At 43.8% G+C, this 22,181-nt stretch overlaps 1 protein-coding gene across 3 annotated transcripts in view; it reads right to left on the reverse strand.

Annotated features, from left to right (window-relative positions):
• The window catches only part of NDST2 (N-deacetylase and N-sulfotransferase 2), a 127,707-nt gene that overhangs the window by 12,170 nt on the left and 93,356 nt on the right, over positions 1–22,181 (reverse strand). For all 3 annotated transcript variants that reach the window (XM_063405859.1, XM_063405858.1, XM_063405857.1), the window contains 5 exons: positions 10,816–12,209; positions 3,681–3,768; positions 3,350–3,504; positions 1,665–1,850; positions 1,137–1,265 (listed from right to left, as the gene is read on the reverse strand). In XM_063405859.1, the coding sequence (XP_063261929.1) occupies positions 1,137–1,265; positions 1,665–1,850; positions 3,350–3,504; positions 3,681–3,768; positions 10,816–11,808 (1,551 nt within the window). In that variant the 5' untranslated portion in view covers positions 11,809–12,209. The remainder of the gene's footprint in view (positions 1–1,136; positions 1,266–1,664; positions 1,851–3,349; positions 3,505–3,680; positions 3,769–10,815; positions 12,210–22,181) is intronic.

Raw genomic sequence — 22,181 nt, forward strand, 5'->3', positions numbered from 1 at the left:
CTGAGTCACTGTGCAAACACGAGAGGAGCTTAGAGCACAGCACTCTGCTCTGACAGAGAGAAACGCTCGCTGCCAAAAGGAAGCACAAGTGTAAACATGGGAAGCATCCGAAGGTGCCTGAAACAGTTTTAAGTCACCACGAAGAGGCAACAGTAAATCGGGCAAATAAGCTCATCCTGTACCTGAACACAATTTTCCCCAATGTTTTTAGATCACAGATTACTGCCAGCTGCTTTGACCATCACATCTTATCAGCAAAGTTTAATGGGTAGTTCTAGATACTATGTTTCTATTAATTCTTTGGCACAGCCTCCTAGATCAGTAAAGATCTCTGGATTACAGCCTAGCAGCTGGTTTTCCCAGAGCCTTTCCTATAGCCTTTACTTTCACAGAGGCTGTTTCTGCATGCTTCAAGATTTGACAAAGTGGGGCAAGGTGCAGTTCACCCAGCATATGGGAACACAAGCTCAGAAAAGAAATTGTCAAGAGAAAAAAGCAGTTTCTTTCCATCTGACTGATTACTCCATACCTAATGCAAAGAACAACCTCCTCCTTACTCCAGACTTTTATCAAGCAGGAAGGTTTGGCTGTGTTGTGTAAAGAAAACAATTCTGTCTCAGGCAATAGAGACAAAAGGCTGGCTTCCAGACCTGACAGTATAAACTCCTGCAGCTTTTTAGCTTGGGCTGTCACAGACCCACAGCTTCTGCAGATCCTACACAAGCCAGAGCTGCTCACAGGCTAACCTTCAGTAACACCAGGCCTGTTTGTCAACTACAGCCTGTCTGTCTGGTGCACCCAGAGCACACTGCGAGGGTCTTTTCACTATCAGTTCTACTAAACACTAGAAAAAGCAACAGACAAAAAAAAATTAAAGTCATGATGGAAAAAGGTTGATTTTCTGATTTGATGGTCTTCTACAGCCCCAACCAAAGGTGGCTAAAGCTGCATATTCAACCCTGCAATCAAGGCACTAAAGAAAAAGGCCCTGCATTTCACATCTCCTTAGCAAAATACTGGAGATACCCACACTGTGATGGGGTGACACTGAATCTCCAACAAGGTCTAGTCCTTTCCTATATCAGGCATGCAAGCTGGGACAGCTGTGCATATATTCCCCTTTCAGATGAACTTACTGGGTTGAGAAGCACGGTCAGGAAGAGTTCACCACCTCGAATGCTCTTGTCCAACTCCTTTGAGCCACCAGGATATTCATTATAGAAGATAGTGTGAGTAAAAAGACCACAGGTCTGTCGAGGCAGAACCTGACAATATCAGAAAAAGGCAGAGTTAGACAAGAGGTAGATACAGCAGCATCTGTGTGAGAATGAGTCAAAGCAGCACTTTATGGATCAATATAAAGAGTAAGGGGTGTGACATAGGTGCAGAGGACTCTTGCTATTCCCCCTCTCAACCACTTAACTCATCACACTGCTAACAAGGCACTGGGATTTCAATTCAGTCTTGATGGGCTTGGTTTTGCTCTCCATTCAGTACTGACCCCTGAATTGTTCTGGAAATACAGAACTGGCTTTACCCAAATTTTTTTTCCTGTGCCTCACTTAATGACTTTGGAAACACTGGTGATGTTGAGATGAATGCCTCTGATGCAGGTCATGGGAAGACTGTTCCCTGGGCAGGCAAGTGTGCTCTGCTGTGCTCACCATGATTCCATTGTGGATGAATCCACGCCGGTAGCGGGCAGGCCGTAGGTGTGGGTATTCCTCTGTGCTCGTTACTTGGATGCTCCAAACAGATTTCCACGCCTCATAGAGCTGTGTGTGGACAGGATAAACCCCAGAATGATGGGGGGCTACAGCATAGCCCAAGTCTGTGGGAATCCCATGCTCCTGGAAGCAGAACACACATCTTGATAATTCGGTATTTAACTAATAGTCTTCATAAGGAGCATATTTAGCAACAGCATCCAAGTTGGAGCAAGATAATAGAGGAACATGAAAACTTCTAAACTGGGAAACCTGAAATACTGTTTGTACTTCCTGTTTTATGCATCTGTAGAAATATGAGGGCAATTCTGTACCAACAAGGACATTCAGCCCTGGTAACAGCTGCTGTAAGAATGGTCTTGTAGCTTGCAGCTGTGACAGATCAAATTAATTCAGAACCCTCGGGTCAGGCTCCCTGGTTACTACAAACTAATCAATGCTGGTAAGCGACACATCTCACTCCCACAATGCCTAGATGTGAGTCACTAGAGAAGGAAAACAAAATTTCCTTAACTGATGTAGAGGAAAGGAAGATGACTGGGATCTGAATTGTCTCTAGCAGTTCAGAGAAAAGCAGACATGGAGCAAGAGGCTATTGCGGGTGAAGACATAGGGCCTGGAGCTACATTAAAATTACAGGAACTTTCTGCATTTCTTGGGTTTTAATTCCACTATGTGGTTCTAGTAACAATATCAATGATGACAGCTCTGCCCTGGTGGTACATGATAAAACCAGAGCCCCTAAATGAAGCAATAACCTTCTCTGACTGCTAGCCTGTTTTATGTTAAATATGTGTAATTGTGTTCTGTGCTTTGTCTCTCTTTGCAAAAGACTGCACTGTTATTTAACCAGGAAAAGGAGGAGCCTAAATTGTTTCTATAATGCTGTGACTGTGCTCTGCATTCAAGATCATTCCTAATCTATGTGTCACAGGAACACAAGACAGCAGCCTGTTATTCCCAGAGGGATTACCATCAAAAGAACCAAACTAGAGGTGAAGAGGACATTTCTTTTCAGTGAAACATGTATGCTATATTCAATTCTGAGCTGTAAGAACCAAACAGATATTGTTCCATCAATGCAGGATGTTCAAGCTTTGCCCTGCTCTGCCAAAACCCAGGGAATTTCCTTTGTGCTTCCTAGATAAGTAACTTCCTTCAACATTGTCTGGAAGGCTAGAAGAAGGGCTGTTAGCAGACAGAGCATTTTATACTGCCGACCAGGGGACTTCCTTACAGAACCACACTGAATAAAGAAGGAAAAGGAAATGCTTTCTCACTGCCAGAGCCTGTAAATTAATTGCGTTTGGATAGTAATGCTACAGGTTCACACCTCAGGAAACAAGAGCCTTGGGATTTGCACCCTGGAATGTAGCAGAGCTGCCTGGGGCCATGCAGGTGCTGGGAAACATTTCCCAAGGAACAGGCAAGTATGTGAATGGTGTTTCTTGCCTCAAGACAGCAGGAGCCACACATCAGTTTGAACTTCCAGAACTGCCATGCTGAAATGCAGCTGAATTACTAAACTAGTATTTGGGTTCAGTGGGGTCCAAGCAGCTATTCCAGGAGAAAAATGTTTAAGGATTTGCACTATAAAGTAAATAAACTGCAATGCACCCTACCACAGCAAACTGCTTGTTGAGCTTCATCTGCTCAGCCAACACAGTGACATTGTGGAAAAGATGAGGCTGCATGTGACTCCACATGTGAGGGAACCACCAGAACTCCTTCCTGTGCTTGAGCAGCATGTCATCCCCTTCATCTTCCTCATCTGTACCTATGGAAAGCAGAAAAGGAAATGCAAAATCAAAAGGCAGAAGAGGGGCTCAAATGTTTCAAAGCAGTGGCTAATCCCCTTCCAACAGAGTCACGCTCTCTTTACTGCATTACACAGGACACCCCAAGGTGGGGGCTGCATGCAGGTGCTGGGACAAAGGAGTGTCAGGGGCTTACCTGTGTGGTAGAATTTCCCTGAGAAGCCCAGGTTGAAGGTGAAATTTGGGACTAAAGTTCTCAGCTTATTCTGGGTGCTCAGTAAAGCCTGTTTGAACAAAAGGAAAAAGAAATGTTCATATTTTTTCCTCTGTAACACGTCTCTGTGTTCTCCTAGTGCCCAGCTGAGTCTGAAGAGGTGTCACAGGAGACGGAGCTTGGGCATTGTTTCCCTTGGAGTGGAGCAGAGCAGGTAAGTGCTCCTCACACACAGTCTTTACTTGAAGTAGTTCTGCTAAACCTAGTAGTACTAAATGATGCCTCTTTAAAACCACAGTCAGATCGTGTTCTCCACTTCAATGAGAGGGACCCAGAGTGTCTGTGCTAAGGCAAAAGGACAATAAATCTCACTTGAAAGCAGCAGATTCTTTATACTTTACAGGTTCAGCCTCAATGCTCCTTTCCTTACCCATGTCGGCTGGGATTTTGCAAATGAAACTCTGCCCCTTCTCAGTGTATGTGCTAATGAAAAGGAGGATGGGGCAGCCTATGGTACACAGATGAAGGAAAAGAGTCAATAATATCATGAACAGTAACTAAGTGATGCAAAGAGAGGGGGCCTTTTATTTGGAGAGGAAAGGTGGATTCTCAGAACTACCCATGCAGTGAGTCACAGAAGAGAGGTATCCCTGACTTTGTGTTCCCTTGAAAGTGCCAACATTTTGTAGCAGAAAGTCTCCTGGATTCTGGGAAGAAAATCTGGGAAAGCCAACATTCACAATCCCCACACCTCCTACAGGTTCTCTTGTGCTCACTTGTGATCACTTTAAATGTCCAAAGTAATTGCTTTAACCAAAGGTAAGGTGCCTTGTGCCATGGATCAGCAGCCTACAGCCTAAGATGGCACACAGCCTTGACAGAAAAAAACCAAAAGCAAACCTCAGAGGCTCAGTGTGTCACAGACAAGTAGGACACAAACTAATTCTAGTCAAATTTCTTCTGCTGGAAAACAATACAGAGAGAGAAGCCATGAGATGAACACTCTGCTGCTACCTGTGTGCTTTGGGAAATGTCACTGGCCCGTCTCCCTGTGGGAGAATTTTCAATCAAACCAGGGGTGGCAGGAGGGCTGTTGGCAGGTGACAAACACGGTCCTTGACTGGGCTATTTAGATTTTAATAGCTTTTCTCAGAAAGCAATGGATCCGGCTGCACCAAGGTGAAGGTGATGACCTCTCAACAGCAGACTTTGGCTGGATGTAATCACACAGAAAACATGGAATAGAACTCTGGGGAAAGCACACAGACCTATCAAACTCTGCAGGGAAGATGGACAGATCTTCCTGCATCAGCTGCTTTCCCCAGCCCCAAGGAGCACAAAAAGCACTGCAAGGTGCCCTCACAAAGCTCACACTCCAGAGGCACTGTTTGGTGCAGCACTGCCTCAGCAATGAACGTGTGTTCACAAAGACAGACTCTCATTGCATGGAGGTGCCTTGACACCAACCTCTTATGGATAACCTGACAAATCACTGCTGTCACTGATGTATCAAACCAGTTAAGCAAACTCTGGCCATGACATTAATTTAAAAATGGCTTCTATAATTCACTTCAACCACCCATTCACCTTGCACATATGCTGAGTTGTTTTACACTCGAGGCAGGCAGTCCATGGCCATGGCAAGGTGGGAAGACAGACAGATTACATGTGCAGTGCTACAAGACACTCTCAATGCTCCCTGTGAAGGAACCAAGCTTTCAGACTTTTCCCTACAGAAACACTTCACTGCCTGTTCCTCATTCCCACATCCACACAACAGCAACAGCAAATGCAGTCTGGGACAAACTTCAATGATTTCAGCTTTTCCATGGCCACTTGCCTACCACATCTTTACCTCAGTCCCCACCCAAGAACAGTAATTTGATAAATGCAAGGCATGTGACATCTCCAGAACCTATCACAAACACAGGCAGTGCTTTTAAAAAGTGCCATGCCAGCAACACTGATGGCTGAAGCCTCCTTTGCAGTACAAGATCCAGAACAGGCAATGGAAGGTCAAGTTTCCCTTATGTGGCCCAGCAAGACACTGGGACTCACTCCACACATCAGAGAGCACAGACCAAAGCTATGGATCTCTCCTCAGAGAACCATCTGTCTGTCCAGATGATGGTTTACAAGATCACTTCAAACCTGGGAGCAGCACCTTGAACACATCACCCAGTAACTCAGACAGGAAGGTGCCACTGCTTTTCTTTCTCCAGAGCTGGCCCAAGCCCCAGCATTTCCCTCTGCTGCCCTGAAAGGCACATCCAGTTCCCCAAGCTTGGTAGGAAAGCAGTGGGAGGAAAGACAGCGGTTAAGAGGCTTAGCATTCCTCTGCACAGAAAGAGATTTAAAGCCTGGCTGGGGTTACCATGACAACACATCTGTCTGATAATAAATCCCAAAAAGCCCTGCTCCAGCAGACTGCAATCCTTTGTGTCCAGGGAGTGACCACGGAGGAACTATGGGGCCCTAAAATTCAGACACTATGGAGTCCTATGGAGTCCTGCTTCCCTGGCAGGTTTATTGTTAATTGTGTGCTGAGTGTCTCTGAGAGAGAGAGATCCCTCTGCCGAGGCTGGGTCCTTGTCACAGTCACAGCCATAGGGTGGCACAGCACAGGTTTGAAGAAATGTCTTTCCCCTGAAGAGGATAAAGGGGACTAAGGTGCCAAGATTTGAGCATTTGCTTCAACACATTATGCATTTCGTGTTCCCTGGTTCCACTCTGGTTCCAAGAGGTCTGCAAGCTGTAGCAAGGTGCAATAATGCAGGGGTGGGAACAGGCTGGAAGATGGCACTTCTGTCTGCACTCTCTTTCACAAAGTAAGGTGAATATGATAGTACTAATCATGTTTAAAAGGTGATTCAATTGGCATTTCATTTGTATCCATAATAAGCTCTGAGACTCATAAAAAAAAGGCAGTCAGGAAACGTGGAGCAGGCTACCCCTTAGAGAGAAAAGAGCCAGCCAGATGTGAACAGATCTTCATGTGCACATTTAAGAAGTTTAGTTGTTCCCATTGTATGAGAGAGGGTAGCATTTCAGCTATCCCCCACCTCTAAAAGGCAGACTTTATTCTCCTAGAAAACTGCTCCTCAGTCCATCCAAGTATCCATTTTTTTTAGTCTGTTTTTATATTTTACTATCTTTTATTTCAAAAAGCCTTCCAAGATACAAACCTGCCCCTACCTAGCCAGAAAGGCCCCTGCCCCAGAAGCTCTGCGAGGCTCATTCCAGCAAGGCACTGATGGGGCTCCAAAGACATTCCCAGCACTGGCCACAGGAATTCTTAAGCCACGTCAAGGCCAGACCTGCTTCACGCTTGCCACAGTCTATCGGAGCATCCACTGGCACGCACAACCTGTATTTTTGGAGGCCTTTAGTACTTAACTGTGGGAGCCATGCTGCAGGCCCAAGTGACACAAAACTAGATTCCAAGGCACATTTCTGGACACAATGGTAAACATGTCTAAGCTTCACTCTGATGTTCAACATCCATCATTTTAAACAAGGCTTTTTAATAATAGCAATTTACGATATTTACTTCTAAGCAAATGTTAGGGGAAAACCATTTAAAATTGTGTCTCTTGTTGCAGTACATTTAAAATCTGTATCTCACTGATAGATCTGCAAAGATTTCCTCAACAGTCTTTACAAGCTCTTGATGTCATCCAGGGAAAATAAAAACTCTACTCATTCTAGGAGTGAGGAAGAAATCAGGGAAAGTCACAGCACTCTGACTGTATTGGGAGTTTCTTTAGGACTTAATCCTTTTCTAAGATAACAGGGTACCCTTGGCATTGGAGTAATACAGAGCTGAATCTTAAAGCAACTCTGCTTTATAAGCTACAAAATATTTAACTTCCAGAAGTGTTTACAGAGAATTTAGTCTTTCCACGCAAACCCTAAACATTCTCTATCTCCGCTCCCTCTAACAGAGGCAAAAGAAAAGGGAGAAATAAGGCTGAGAGCCAGATGCTGGGAAAAGAGAAACGAATATAAGAAAACTGTACATGGACAAATGTAGAGAAAGAGATGATAAAAAACGAAAGAAGAAAGCTGAGTGCTTTTGCAGCCTTTTCTCAATGCTCATGCAAAGCATGCTAGGAACGTGTGGCAGAAACTGGTCTTGGCTGATACTGCCCTGGGGAAGCACGCTCTTGAGAGGAGTTCCTGCAGTTTTCTTACCACCCAACAGTAGCACTGGCACAGCCCAAAACAACACTGGAAAAAAAGAAAGCTCTCATGGTACGGATATGTCTATCTCCCCTGCAGTCTTAGAATCAGGGAGTTAAAAGCTGCTGAGTACTTTAATTGCAGGTAAGATCGTCCTCTACAAATTTAGAAAGGCAAGAGCTGGTGACAGTCACCCTCACTGGGTTCTCTCTTCTGCACCCTCACCATTCATAATCCAAAATGAAATTACTGCCCTTGATTTTCACTTAGCTTGCTCTCAGACTCACTTGCAATGATTGCTCACTATTTATGCCCTTGCAGAGATTACCAGCAAAAGAGGCAAAAACTCATCTCCTTAATCTTCTTTCCTCATACCTAGAGATGACCAGAAAGGATCACAAAAGCCAGATCCTTTTCCATTAGAAACGGCTTGTCTTTGTTGGCCAGTTCCATGGAGGTTTGGTAAATTCCAAGGATTATGATTTTAGAAGAGACTGAATGTGGAATAAATTGCAAAGAGAAGGGATTCTCTGAGATTTTGTTTTGTTAATTATGTGCAGCTCAAATCTCTGGTAAACTCTACAGAGGGAAAACATTTTCTTTGTGCAACTTCCAACTGTTCCACTTCTATTGAAGACTGCAAGCTCCTGCTGCAGCCCTTCAGCAGAAACAGGAACCCAAGGGTTATCATCTTTAAAGTAAGCACAAGCAAAATTCCTTTTTCTTTCTTGTTAAAGAAGAAAGCTATTCAGCCCTCTTTTAAGCGTCACAAATAAAAACATTTATCTTGTGTAAGACATGTACCATGGGCATGCATTTGATCAAATTATATTCAGTGCTTTCGTTTAATAGTCATTTTGTCTGGGAAGGTCTCTGAACGTGGACCTGCATATGGCAAAGTCTCACTGGGACAGCAGAGCCGATTTATACCTTCACACAACAGCCAGTCTTCAAACCACTACCCTGACCACTGTAATCTAAGCTTTGAGATAAGGAGCCGTGTGTTGAGATATCAGCCCTGAAACAGAGCTTTCATATAAAAGGCCAAGGAAAATGCCAGCTGTTCTGTTACTATTATATCCCCTTCTCTCCCCACAGTGAGAGACTATCAACAAATCCATGTAGTTATTTCTCGCTTTTAAAAAATAAAAATTCATTAACCTCGCGTGGCTCTGCAATCAGAGAGCTTCTTTTAAATGGATAAATCTGGGTTTTATCTGCTTTGCCTGAGATTCTCTGCTTACTGATCACAGATTATTCCTCCATTTCACCCTGTTAAAACCCAAACAAAGCATCTTTTGGAATAATCTTGTCTGGGTTCGTTTTTAACATTACTAGAGCAGCCTTTGTTCCCAAGAGCTTTGGCCACCTATCCTGCCTTCCCAACACGGGTCTGTAACCTGCACAAACACTACAGAGGTGAGAATATCTGCTGGTTTGGACTAGTGCCTGCTTAGGACCAAGAGAAGATTGTGATCAAATCTGTGACAAAAGAAAAGGAAAAAAAAAAAAAAAAGTTTTCTTTCAGAACATTTCAGCACTTCAAACCACAAGGACACTAGAGTGAAATGAAGAAAAAATTAGCATTTTCATTAAATAAATACTACATACAAAACCTAAAATCTTTGAAGTCCTAAAACCTTGGAGATGAACTGAGATGTATCCTGTGTGGATGCATAAAACACATAGAAAAGGTGATAAGACTCCTAGGGGGGTGGAAGAGGGCTCCTGGGAACACACAACAGACAAGGTTCAAACCTGTACAACAGTATTCTTCTCACACCTTTGCCTCGAATGTTCTGTGCCTTGGACGTAAGTTCAAACTTACACCTCCAAAACAACCTTCACCCTGAGGTTGTTTTGGAAACATACTTAAGCAGTTGCTGTCACATGCTTACCATCATCACAGCTGGTACTGTCCAGGACTCACCTGAGGGCACGTGCTGAATGGGAATCCGGAGTATGAACTATGAACAACCTCAGCACACCCGGGAAACAGGCAGTGCACCTGCCCCAATGGCTACAAACCACAACTGATGGGAAGATACAAGGGAAGTCCTTGGCTCTATGAAGCGTCACATGCACATGGATCACAGACTTAACAGAACACTTTATCATGGCTTTCAAGGACATGGAAAATCAGAAGGAGCACTAAAGTTCGCTACCTTTTTCCAACTTATTTTTATCTTTTTGCCTGTCTCAGTTCCCTCTCCTCCACAAAATCTGTCTCTTACCCATAACCTTTCCTAATAGGTCACTGTGTTGTTCCAGGGACTGCCAAGGAAAGCAAACCACAAAGCTTGCATCTCTCTTTCTCAATTGTGAGGCCACAGAAATGGTTCTCATGAAGGCTTGGTCTGACCATATTTCTCTGGTGAATTTGTTGATACTCCCTGCTCAGAGATGAGGGTTGCTGGTGGCAGACATGAGGAGGGTACAAAGGGTAAGAGAAAACCCTTCCTTTCCCAATATAGTTATGTGTTGAAAAGCTAGATGGCTAAAATATAGACTGTATCAGTTTACACTGCATGGACTGGCCTACAGTTTTGCAATATAATATATGCAGCTTATACATATCACAAATAATAATAATAATAAATACATTCTTCTGTTCTGTCCTAACACAACTTGCCTTTTCCTTTTGAAAAGCAGAGTTTACAGCTACAAAGAGGTTGGCATAGGAAACCTGTATATACTTGTTCCTTACATAAAGGGGAGACAGGACAGACTACCACAGGCATCTTCCTCTCAAACAGAGAGGCCAGCACCATCACACATGGTGCCTCAGCATCTTTGCAGGCTAATTCTCTGTATGAGTAAGACTGCAGCAATCAATGCTTTCCCTCAAATTAAATGCCACCTTGACCTTCTTAGTATACCACACACACTAGAAATCTGTCTCGAACCTCTAGGGGTATCTACTCTTGGAATTTACCTCTACATCAGACACTTTCATGCGAGTGCCCTCTTTTCCCACAAATATATCATCGATGTCAACAAGGATATAACGATCAAGTGTGAGACAGAGGCGTTTGCCAGTCAAGTAGGCAATGGCATCCACGAAAATGAGTTTGTGCAGCCAAAAATTGAGGTTATTGCCGAAGAGAACCCGCTGGATCCCATCATGCAGACCCAGGTCCTGCATCACTGTGGCGTGCAACGCTTTGTGAGTGGCCAGGTGAGGAATGGACTCTGAGGATTTCGTGCTGGCCAACAGCACTGGCTCATAGGTGCTGTGGTTTGACTGAAACACAGTCCAGTCATCACCAGGCAGAGGACCCTGCTCCACCTCATTAGCCCGGGTGACGTAGAGCAGGGGAGCACTAGGATTGATGTGATAGTCCCGCAGCCCCAGGTTGGAATGTAGGAAAAGGGGGAAACCCTTGAGTTGCGCACTGAGCAGGCTGTTCTCATTAGCTTTGAAAAAGCCAATAATCCCCACTCCATACTCTACACAGTATTTGTCGAGCAGCTCTCGGTTCCAAGCATCTAGATTCACATATTTGAGGATGTTCTCATAGATAATTAGAGCATAGCGTCCTCTGTCTTTGTCCGTCAGGGTGGGCATATCCCCCTTGCCAGGGGCGATCTCTGTCCTGTATTTAAAGCGGCTGGATTCCAGGATGGCCACGATTTCCTGCCCCAGCTGGGAGTAAATGCTTTCCACAAAGACGAGCACCACGGGGTCTGTGCGTGACGTGTCCACAGACTTGGTGAGCCTCCAGCTGGCTTGCGGCGGGATCAAGACGCGGTGCTGATTGCTGCAGTCACTGAAGGGCAGGGGCGGCGGCTCCTTGATTTTGGGACTGTTAGTGACATAATAGGCCAGGATGCACATGGAGATCAGGCTGAAGGCAATGAGCAGCAGGATCAATCTGTGGAGCTCCAGCTGTCGCACGTGCCGCACCACTTTCCACAGCTGAATCATGGTGAGGCGGGCGGCTCACCCCCTCCTCACGCTCTGGGCCCACGTCGTGCTGGGAATCTCCAGTGCCGCCGTGGCAGTACCCAGCAGCAGCTCACAGCAAAGAAAGAGCAGCTGCAGAGAGAAAAAGTTAAAGCAGATAGCTACAAGGCGAGACTCCCAGAGATCTGCCATTTATCTCAGGTAACCATGGCCCTCAATTCCCATCGCTCTTTTGTGTGCTTCCTCGGGCTCCTCTCCTCTCACTCAGAAGTCTTTGGAGGAGCAAGGTTTCCAGAATCTCGTCTCCAACAGCAAATCAGTCTGTCATTTTGTGCACATGCAGTTTCAGCTCAGCCTTCCCAGGTGTCCTGTTTTTCATTTAGCTGTTTCATGTTCACATGATGGCACCTTCTCTTTGCATCCTGCAATTTAAAAAGAAAAAGTCAATTTTCGGTATGACTTCAGCATTTAACAGCCTTGAGATGAAATGGCACAACTTGCAGTCAAGATCTGCTCCCTGGGAAGTGTCACACCCCATCCGTGTGGGGGCTTGACAGAACAACCACAATGGCCTTTGGAAGAAAGGTCCCAACAGTGCACAGCAACTCAACATTCACCCTGGGTGAGATTCTCACACACTACGGCAAACAGAGCCCTGCCTTCCTCCAGCCCTCTGCAGCCACTGAACACAAAACACAAAACCCTTTTAATTCTAGCCTGTATTCCAAAGCTAACAAGAGGAGGAGAGAGCACTCTTTGCAAGGCTGCCCCATTTGTCCTGGGAACTCACTTTCTCCCAGAGGTCTCAAAACACAGCTCTGGAGAGGCTTCATCCCTCAGGCAGCACAGAGGGTGGGGGACACGGGCTCCCACGCACTGCACACTTAATGGTTGCCAACTGATTCAGTGGCACTTGGAGATGAAACATCTCCTGAAACCTTCATCGCCTTCTCTCATGTGCCACTGAAGAACATGAAGCCAGTTTTAAATCACCAACAGTGTGACATAAATTTGGGTTGGTCTCAAATATATTAAAGCCTCTTGTTAGGAAGCTCTCTCACCTCCTGCTTTGTGTTCATGGCAGCAGACTATTTCACCATATGTTGTTATTTTTCCAGGAAAAAAACACCCAACAAAACCAACAAATACCAAATAATCCAAAACAAACACCAGAGAAACTAACTAAATTTCTCCTTGGTTTAAAAATAAAGTAGAAGTCACAGTGGAGTCTCTTCACCCTTACCAGCAGTGTGGGTTACCCACAGCAATACCCTGGTGCTTTTTCCTGGGATATGAGCACATTTTTGGGGCACACCTGCTGCCTCCCGCAGAACAATGCGAGAACACCCTCAATGCCAGATGCTGCCCACCAAGTCAGTCATGCTTACAATGAGCTCTCTATAAAAATTAAACCGCCTTTTTTCTTTAAAAAGCCTTTTTAGTCACCCCCTCAACTCCTGCAGACGTGCTCCTTCACATACAGACCCTCTAACACCTGCTCAACTGGCACAGCCTACAACACCAGGAGGCACAAGAAAGCAATAGCAAATAATATTACCAAAAGAGATCTTCATCCTTTCTCTTCTTCCCCTTTTTGAGCTTTTCTGTTACTACCATTCTGATAAAACAAAGACTATGAGAAGACTGGTTTGCCTAGGAGTTTAAGGCATACATAAGTTTCTTATATGGTAAAGCCAGGGGTTTCTAACAATCAGCTCCACCAGAAAAAGAACTGCTTGTGAGACAGACACTTATTTTGTAATGTGTATTACTAGACAGAAAAAAATCCTTCTGAGTCAGGGAAATTATCAGTTCATAGATGAGGCAAAAGTCCCACCCTAAAGATTCCCACCAGGCTGTTTGCATCTTGATTGTTGGTGCATCTTGAAGCAGAGACAAAAGCCACAAACAGATTTTACATGAAGAGATATAACACTGCTAACTTTATGACAGCAGATGGAAGAGAGTCAGAGTACTCTTTACACAAGCCTTATGATGATCATTAAGTATTATCTCAAACAACTCCTCTGCTATAAGCTCAGCAGAGCAGGCACTGGTGTAGTGCACAATGAAACCTTAGCCCCAGTGAGCTTTTCAGAATAGCTGTAGACTGTCAATGTAAAATGTACCACATAAATGATTTTCCACTGGAGAAACTGAGACGCAGCAAAACTTACTGAAAGTTGCACTGCAACACAGCAGAGCAGATGGATCAGGACTTTTGGTAGAATTATCCCTGTTCCAAAATTCCAAGTGGATTGGGTCTCTATTCCCAAATGGCCCTCTATAATGAAGAGCTGGCTCTGGAAATCCAGCTCAGTCAGCAACAATAAGCTGTGTTTTCTTCATCACAGACAACTGATCATCTTTCAGTTTTGTGTCCACATACTATTAACTTTTAACTGGAAAGAAGACAGGGGAGAAAGTGAGAAATAACTATGTGAAGATGTGAAAAACAGAACTTGTACTTTCTTTTTCTTGCTACTGATTTTGAATATATGATTCCCCGGACAGACCATAGAACACGACTTGTCAAGTTCAGTCCCTGCAATACACCAGGAATTCCAGTGTATCAGCATAGTACCCAAAAACATGTGCCACCTTCCAAAAGCAACCAGGAAAGTGGCCTTTCCACCTCCAGAACAAGCCCTTCCCATCTCCCTGACTCTGCAAGGAGCACCCCAGCGTTACCACCTTCCTGCCTGGCATTGCAGCTCCAAAGCTGCAGAGAGGCAGAAGCTGGCAGAGGCAGAATCCAGCAGGGCAGAGAGGTAAAATACAAACAAACAAAGAAAGCTGCATCTTTTTTATGAGGTGAATTCCTTGTAAGATGAGTTAGACACGGCTCCATGCATATCACAATGCTGCATATATGAGAAGTGATCTTCATTCTACTCCTGTGCAACAAATTCATGCTGAACATATCACTCAGATTCCAATAATAGTCAATTTTGATGGAGAAACTCGAGAATTCCAAGTTATTGCCTTCCCAAATAACTCACTTCCTTTTGCTTTTCAATTCCACTGAATAAAGTAGAAACAAAAAAACTATTTTGGATTTAAAGATTCACTATCTTTACATGTATTAGACATGAAGATGTTTTCACAGGAGAAAATAGTGTAAAGAGGAAATCAGGACCCCAAGTGTTACTTCTATGAATTTCCAAGCAAGTGTTTCTGGGGTAGAATTTGTAATCTAAACACCAGGGTAATGGTAAGAAAATCAAGATGATGTTGATTTATGCAAAAGCCTGGCAAGGTTCTACTTTTACAACTCTTTATCCCCAAAGCATCACCATGAAAAACACTTCTCTTCCCTGGCTGCACTCATTCAACTCTCCAGCTTAATTTTTACTTTTGAACTGAATCTGTTGTGTAAAGAACTGTAGCTTCAGTTTCCCAGTTATCAATTTAAAGATGAAAATCACAGGACAACTGGAATATTCTGTAGAATAAGAATGAAACCAGAGTTTAAGCTAGGTTGCCACACCTGCAGTGCCCAGCTGAGGGGCACCAGGGAGAAGAACCCCCTTTGCTGGGCACTTCTGAATCACAGCAGTGTTTGATAACAATGATTCCATTCAAGCCTCTAGCGAAGCTCCCAAACAAGCCCCCATTTGTTACATGGGTGAGCTCAAAAACACAAATTAAAAAAAAAGGCCTGTATCAGATTGCTGCTCAAGAATCTGTCAGCTCGGATCTCTTTAACAAGGCTTCACAGCCAGGGGGCATGCCAGCTGGCACGGGATGCATTTCTTTCTTTGGGGACTGCATCAGCTGGTTTAGGTTCAAATGAAAAGAGAGAAAAAAAGGCAACAAACAAATACATTGAACAAAATTTATATTAAAAGGCAAGAGAACTGTCAGAGACCAGTCATACCCAAAAAGCTGAAAAATATCTATAGAAGAAAAGAAAAAAAAAAAAAAGAGTTACAGTGAAAATTATTCAGTCTTAAAGGAAAAGAAAATACCTGTGTCCTCTTTTGACATCCAACTCCTGGGAATCTAACACGACAAAAAAAAAAGAAAAAAAAAAGAAAAAAAAAAGAAAAAAAAAAGAAAAAAAAAGAAAAAAAAGAAAAAAAAAAAAGAAAAAAAAAGAAAAAGAAAAAAAAAAAGAAAGAAAAAAAAAAAGGTTTCTAGATAAATTGAGGTCCACTCTGAACTCGTGCCAGGCCTGCCTCTGTGTGAATTGAGGGAGGTGGCACCCAGAATTCACAGCAAGGATGAAGTGTTCAGAGGTCCAAGGACGCAGGCTCAGCAGGCACCCGTCCTGCCAGAAAAGCATCTCTAGATCAGAGAGCATCAGCTGTAAGGTCAGCAATCCCACAGATCACCAGCATTATGACAAAGGCTTCATCAAATTTAGATGTTCTGTTTCCTAATGATATACAGTGTTAATGTGAAACATAAACTGCTTTGTGAATTATCAGCACAGTTTTCCATGTGCTAAGCCACATGGCAACTGATGTGACATGAAAGCAAGATAACAACCCCAACCCTGTGGTTTTAACATCTGATCTCCAGATATTTCCAGTGCTTGGAAATGATTGTGGGAGATCAGTACAAATGCTCAGGACCAGCACTTATCCAAACCACTGACCAGAACATAAGCATTTGGGGCTTCTGGTACATTCACGCCAAGGCACATGGAAGATTCTGGGTATCATCTGAAACCTTTATCAACCCTGTCAATGCATTCCTAGCTGAGCTACAGAAGGTCTTGCCACCCAGACCCTAGTGTCACTAGGCCATTTCCCCATCCCTTTTCATTATTTATAATATAATCTCTCCATCTGGAATGCATAGCTGCAAGATCTTGCCTTTGTCCACAATAGCTCTATTTCAGAGGCCTTTCTTCTGCACTTCCTGTGAGATGGTTGTTGCCTTGGGCCCCAGGGGGACTGCAGTAATTGAGTTACACAGTAATCAGAGAAGGAATCTGATTGATTTTCCAACCCATTCCACTTTAATGGTGTCATCATGACACAAAACTCCTCATTAGTTTGCTCCATTCTGAGACACCACAGCCCTTCTCTTAGTCTGTGGTGGTATCTGTATGCCAGGCCTCCAGGTACAGCCCCTCTCTCACAAAGATGGGGAACCTGGTATGTAGTTTCAACAAAACACAGCAAACCACACAGCAAAAGAATTAATAGAAAGCTGAGAATGAATGCTGCTTGTATTTCACATATTGGGTAAAAAAAAATATTGTGGAAATTACAGCCAGATTGCAACGAAATTGCCATGCTCATTTTTGGGCTCTGGCCATGTGTTTCAGCTAACATCCACTGCCAGTCGAATCCTGCCATGAGAAACTGCCTGAGGAATACAAAATTCAGATCAAAGAGGAAAGAAACACTAATGGTGCCCGTGCTGCTCTGACAGACAGGGCTGCAGCCTCCAGCCAGCTCTGTGTTTTGCTTGGGCAAGTCCCCATGCAGGGAACAGCCTCTCATACAGACCTGGGCTGAGCCAGAAAGCTGCCAGCAGGCTTGAAGTGTGCCAGTCTGATCTAAGAAGAGAAGACCTGTGTGATGAAGTAATAATTATTTTCATTCTTTTATTATCACTCCTAGACAGGTATGCAACTTCACACCTTCTGCAAGAGCAACAAACTGCTGTCCCTGCTAAACAGATCTGCATGCACTGCTCTCATCCCAGCCTGGTGCAAACCCAACTGCAGCCTTGCATTTACCCGTGTGCCAGTGCAATGAAGTCTGAAGACAACATGAAGACAGATCTTGGAGAGGCTGGCTCCAGGCCAGCTTTGCAGAGGGCTGCACAGAGATCCCAAGACTCCTGCAAGGTTCTTGGTGTTTACATATATGATGGGTACCTTTGTTTGCAGCACATCTTTGTTCTCTTGCTCTTTTGTATTACAAAATATAAACAATAGGTTCACTCCTTCCCATGCCAGTGACAGAGGCATGGCTCAGCACTGCCTGTTAGCAACATAAACCAATCCTTCCCCCGAAAACAAAAAGGTCCTCCTCATAAGAGCTTCCAGGAAATCTGGTTTTCACCTCCCTGCCTTTTCCCCATTGTAATAATTACACTCACTGCCATTACAACTGACCTGACTCATTTTCCAAAGCAGGGGAATTTCAAACTTTTACACTGAGGTATTCCCTCAAGTTAAATGTCCGAACCACAAGCCTCAACAAGTTTCACGGCCTCAGCATAGGACAAATTTGGGAAGGGAAAACAATTTGTTATCTTGTATGTTCAGCCTGCTTAAAGAGCAGATCTGCAAATAGCAAACCTGAAGAATTATTCAAAAAATTAAAATTTCAGCCTTCAGCAGTCACTGATGCTGCTTGATGAAAATAATATGTAGCTTGGCAGCTGCACACCTCTGCTGAAATGAAAAGGAAGGACTACAGGTATTGTAGCAGTGGAAGAGCTCACACAAGTCTGAGGGGATGTAACTGCTCTGGGGACACACAGGTCCCTGTAATGCAACTGCTCACAGGAGAGAAAGGAGACACTTTCCTCAGAGATAACTGAAGGGACATATCCGTTCCTTCATTTCACATGGTATGAGCCTTTAAATTCTAGGGATCAGGCCATCAGCAAGACAAGAACAGCAGTTTCATTCTGGCCATACCTCTCCCGTTTTGTGCCTTTCCTGACACACAGGTCTGTGCCCATTTTGACCCTAACCCTTTTCCCACTGCGGGGGATAATGAGACAGCAGCTCCTCTCTGCACCCAGACATGCAGCGGTGGGACAGAGCCAGAGGCAGGGCAGGCTAGAGCCTTGCAACACAAAGGCAGTCCAAGTATCTCAGCAATCCACCCCCAGGTGGGAAGTCAATTCTTCACTCACCCCAAAGGGAGGGAATACACCATCTTCACTTCATCAGGAATCAACATGTATGCTCTATCATGGCAGAATATCTCCAACTCAGCTGTGGGAACAGGAAACAGATGCAGCTCCTTCCGCATCAGATATGGACAAGAATCTCATTTCCATCCTCTCATGCTCCCTGCTTATCACAATTCAGATCAACTATTCTGCTGCAGAAAGCAAAATGTCTTTTCTTGGTGATTTCTCATAAGTAACGTAATCGAGTGGGGAAATATAGTCAAACTGTGGCAAAATCAAGAAAATTCATTCTGGCCAGGCAAAAAGAGTAAAAACAAGCAATGGGAAGAAAAGTAAAATCCGTGGAAAAGGCATGAATTGAGGTCTTTGGAGATTAGACAGGCTGGGTGAGACAAAGGTTTGGAGGGCTGGTTTTTACAAGACAGGAGCAAATCCAAAGTGCTCTACTGCACTCTCCAAGCCAAGGCCATCTGTGCAATGAAAAGTCATTATTTGCCTTTTCACAAGCATTATGGCAGAAATTGATCTCAGTGGGGGCACTGCACCCACCAACAGCCTCCGAATGCCCTGACCAGCCTCCACCTCCTGCGCTGTGCGCTGCACCAAGCTCAGGCCAGCCCCACACCGTGCTACAAGAATGCTCTGCCTTGCTGAGCGGAGTGATCAGCGTGCACTCCCCTGGTGACTGGGCTCCAGGCTGAACCGGGTACCTACCACTGCCTGCCCCTCTAGTCCTGCTGTTTGGGTGCTGCTGAGGATGCTGAGGATGCTGCCTGTGCCAGCAGAGGTGGATGGAGGTCTCCTGGTCCCCTCATGGTGGGGTGAGGCAGCTCCGGCCCAGTGCAGTCCCTATGGCCTTGATGGACCCACAGCAGCTTCACACACCGTGACTTTTCCACAGACAAAGGATGTGTAAGTGACAGGAGGACAGAGACTGCTAGATAGAAAGTTGAGACTATTGTTAGACTTCCCTGTCTTCATGTAGGTGGAATTATTTAATTTTCTTTCAAACCATCTGTGCTTGCAATTGTTACAAAATCGCAGGCAATGCAGACTTATTTCCACACCTTACACTATGCCATGCTCACTACACAAACAACAACAATTTCAACCCTGTTCCTTCTGTTTCCCCTTGTTTCTACCTTGTTTTCAGATAATCAGCTCTCAGAAACGAAACTCTTTTGAATAGACATACATTTCAAATATATCAATTTTAAACTGTACTGTAATTACATGCCACTAGTTTTTAGTCTTTTACCCATTTTCTAGACCTAATTGCTAGAGTGGGTGCTATATTCTTACATCTTTAATTAGTCAACTGTTTACGAGTAGGATTTTTTTCTGCTATGAAGCACTGCATCTTTAAAATATTCATTCATGCAGAACTAAGTTCAGGACCTCATTAACATCCTAATTAACAGGACCCAGAACAACTCAGGAAAAAAAAGCTGCCATATTTGCAATCAAATCTACCCTCTGATAAAACTGAAGTTTTGTCAGGAAAGTTCAAGAGTTTTGAGCAAAATATAGATCTCTGTTTTGGACTGCAGCTGAAGTAAAACTGATCTGGGTATTGAAAACTGCAAGGTGCCCAATTATAGGTTTTGGAGACTAACTCTACTATCTTGGGGGCTCTTCCCCCAAATATACAGGTAGTAGTAAAATGCCCAATGAAACGCAATCAATTACTGAAAACTGGATTAATTTTTTATTATTAACATGGAAAGTCTTCATGTGTTGACGCATGAATTTCTTTTTCCATAAAGAAATTTAATATTAGGTTCACTTATAGGTTCTGATAATGAAAAAACATGCTTAACCTTTGAGTCAAAATAATGGAGTCAGTCCATGCCATTTTGCAAGCTTTTATAAGTATTTACAGGATATAACAGTTATGGAACTATTTCTGTTTCACATGTAGCACTAAGAGACAAGGACAGATGATAAGAGAAGCAGGACTTAAGAAAAAAAAAAGCATTCAAAACACAGTTGATTATGAAACTTAGTCTAACACAACATTAATGTTTTCAGGTATTCTTTGGCTTTCTTACTATATCTTCAGCTTAGTTCAAATAAGTGAACTGAAAACAGGAAATCTCAATAATTTTTTTAAAGTTGGTGATCCAATTGCCTTATCTCAGCTGGAATATAAAGGGGAGAACTGCCAGAAAAGCAAAATTCTCTCCAAGCAGAAATGTGCATCTGCCTGGTGAGGTCTTCAGTAGGACAGAGAGCACATTTCTTTTGGTCTAGCCCGGTACAGGGTATTCAGTCTGTAAAATGCACTGCAAAAACACAGTAACTTGATCCACCACTTGCATGCAACAACGCAATCACTTTCCAACACATATTTCTGCTAATATGGTGGGTCTTGTGCTTGTTTTTGTGGAAAGCCTGTTCCACAAAGAAAGAGACACAAAATGGTTTAGAAACAGTAAGTAGATTCATCTCACGCCTGCCTCTGCGAGCTTGTCCATGCCAGGGAATAACAGCCCTGGCAGCATCATTACCACAGTAGTGAAGCTGTGCACTGAGAGGAGCACTGCTGAGCACCAACAGATTTGACCAGAGCCCTGTGTTTTCTACTTTCATTTCATGCAGGTTCACCAACACAGCTGAACTTTGTCTATACAGACAGACTAGCTGATGACACTTGCTGTAATACAGACATTAATTTTCCAGGACCCAGCAACTAATTTAAGATAAAATGTGGCTGCTCTTTAACAACACACAGAAAACAGCGAACTATGTGGAAAACTCTGCACTCAGAATGAGAAGGGGAATTTATTACTAATCATTGTATGAAGACCTAATGCAAACAGTGGTCAACAAAACAGTGGCGAATACACTCCTTTATCTTGCCATGCGTACTATCTCACATTAAGAAACATGACCCAGAACAGCAGATATAAGAGAGGAATGCTACAAAGAGAGACAATTAGTCAAGTAAACAACTTGAGAATGATTGCTGGAAGAAATGGGTTCACAAGAGCAGAGAAAGGGAGGGAGGATTTGGCAGCAGAGACTGGGAGACTGTTCCAAGAATAGGAGGCAGCATGAAACAAAACGCAAAGCGGAGAGTAGGAGGAAGAGATAAATGGAGGAGTACACAGCGAGTCAGAGGGGAGTAACAGAAAATGACAGCTCACATTGCTTAAAGAGGCAGAAATGGAGTGCCTAAAGACAGGATTTTCCTAAGACATTAGGTCTAGCTTGCCTATATTTAAAAAACATAGGTTCTCTAATAACAAAAAAACCCCATGCTCAAAGAGGCTTAACAACTCATCTTCAAAGATGAATTCCACCAGAAACAGACCAGCACGGTTACGGCTTACGCATTTAACGCTGACAGAGGACTCATAGAATCTGGCCCTCTGAAATTCCCCGTGTCACGCAATATGCCAGACACACTGCAACATTATTGCATCTGTATCCTGGCTAAAGGCACTACTGGTTTGGTTGTGAAGAATCTAACACGCTTGCTGTGCTCACTGCATTCATGTACTCACTCCCTTCCTCTGTCCAGAGCAAGGGATTCTGCAGCAATGGAAGGCAAGAGCTAC

The sequence above is a fragment of the Prinia subflava genome, chromosome 9, assembly GCF_021018805.1.
Source record: "Prinia subflava isolate CZ2003 ecotype Zambia chromosome 9, Cam_Psub_1.2, whole genome shotgun sequence".
Lineage (NCBI taxonomy): Eukaryota > Metazoa > Chordata > Aves > Passeriformes > Cisticolidae > Prinia > Prinia subflava.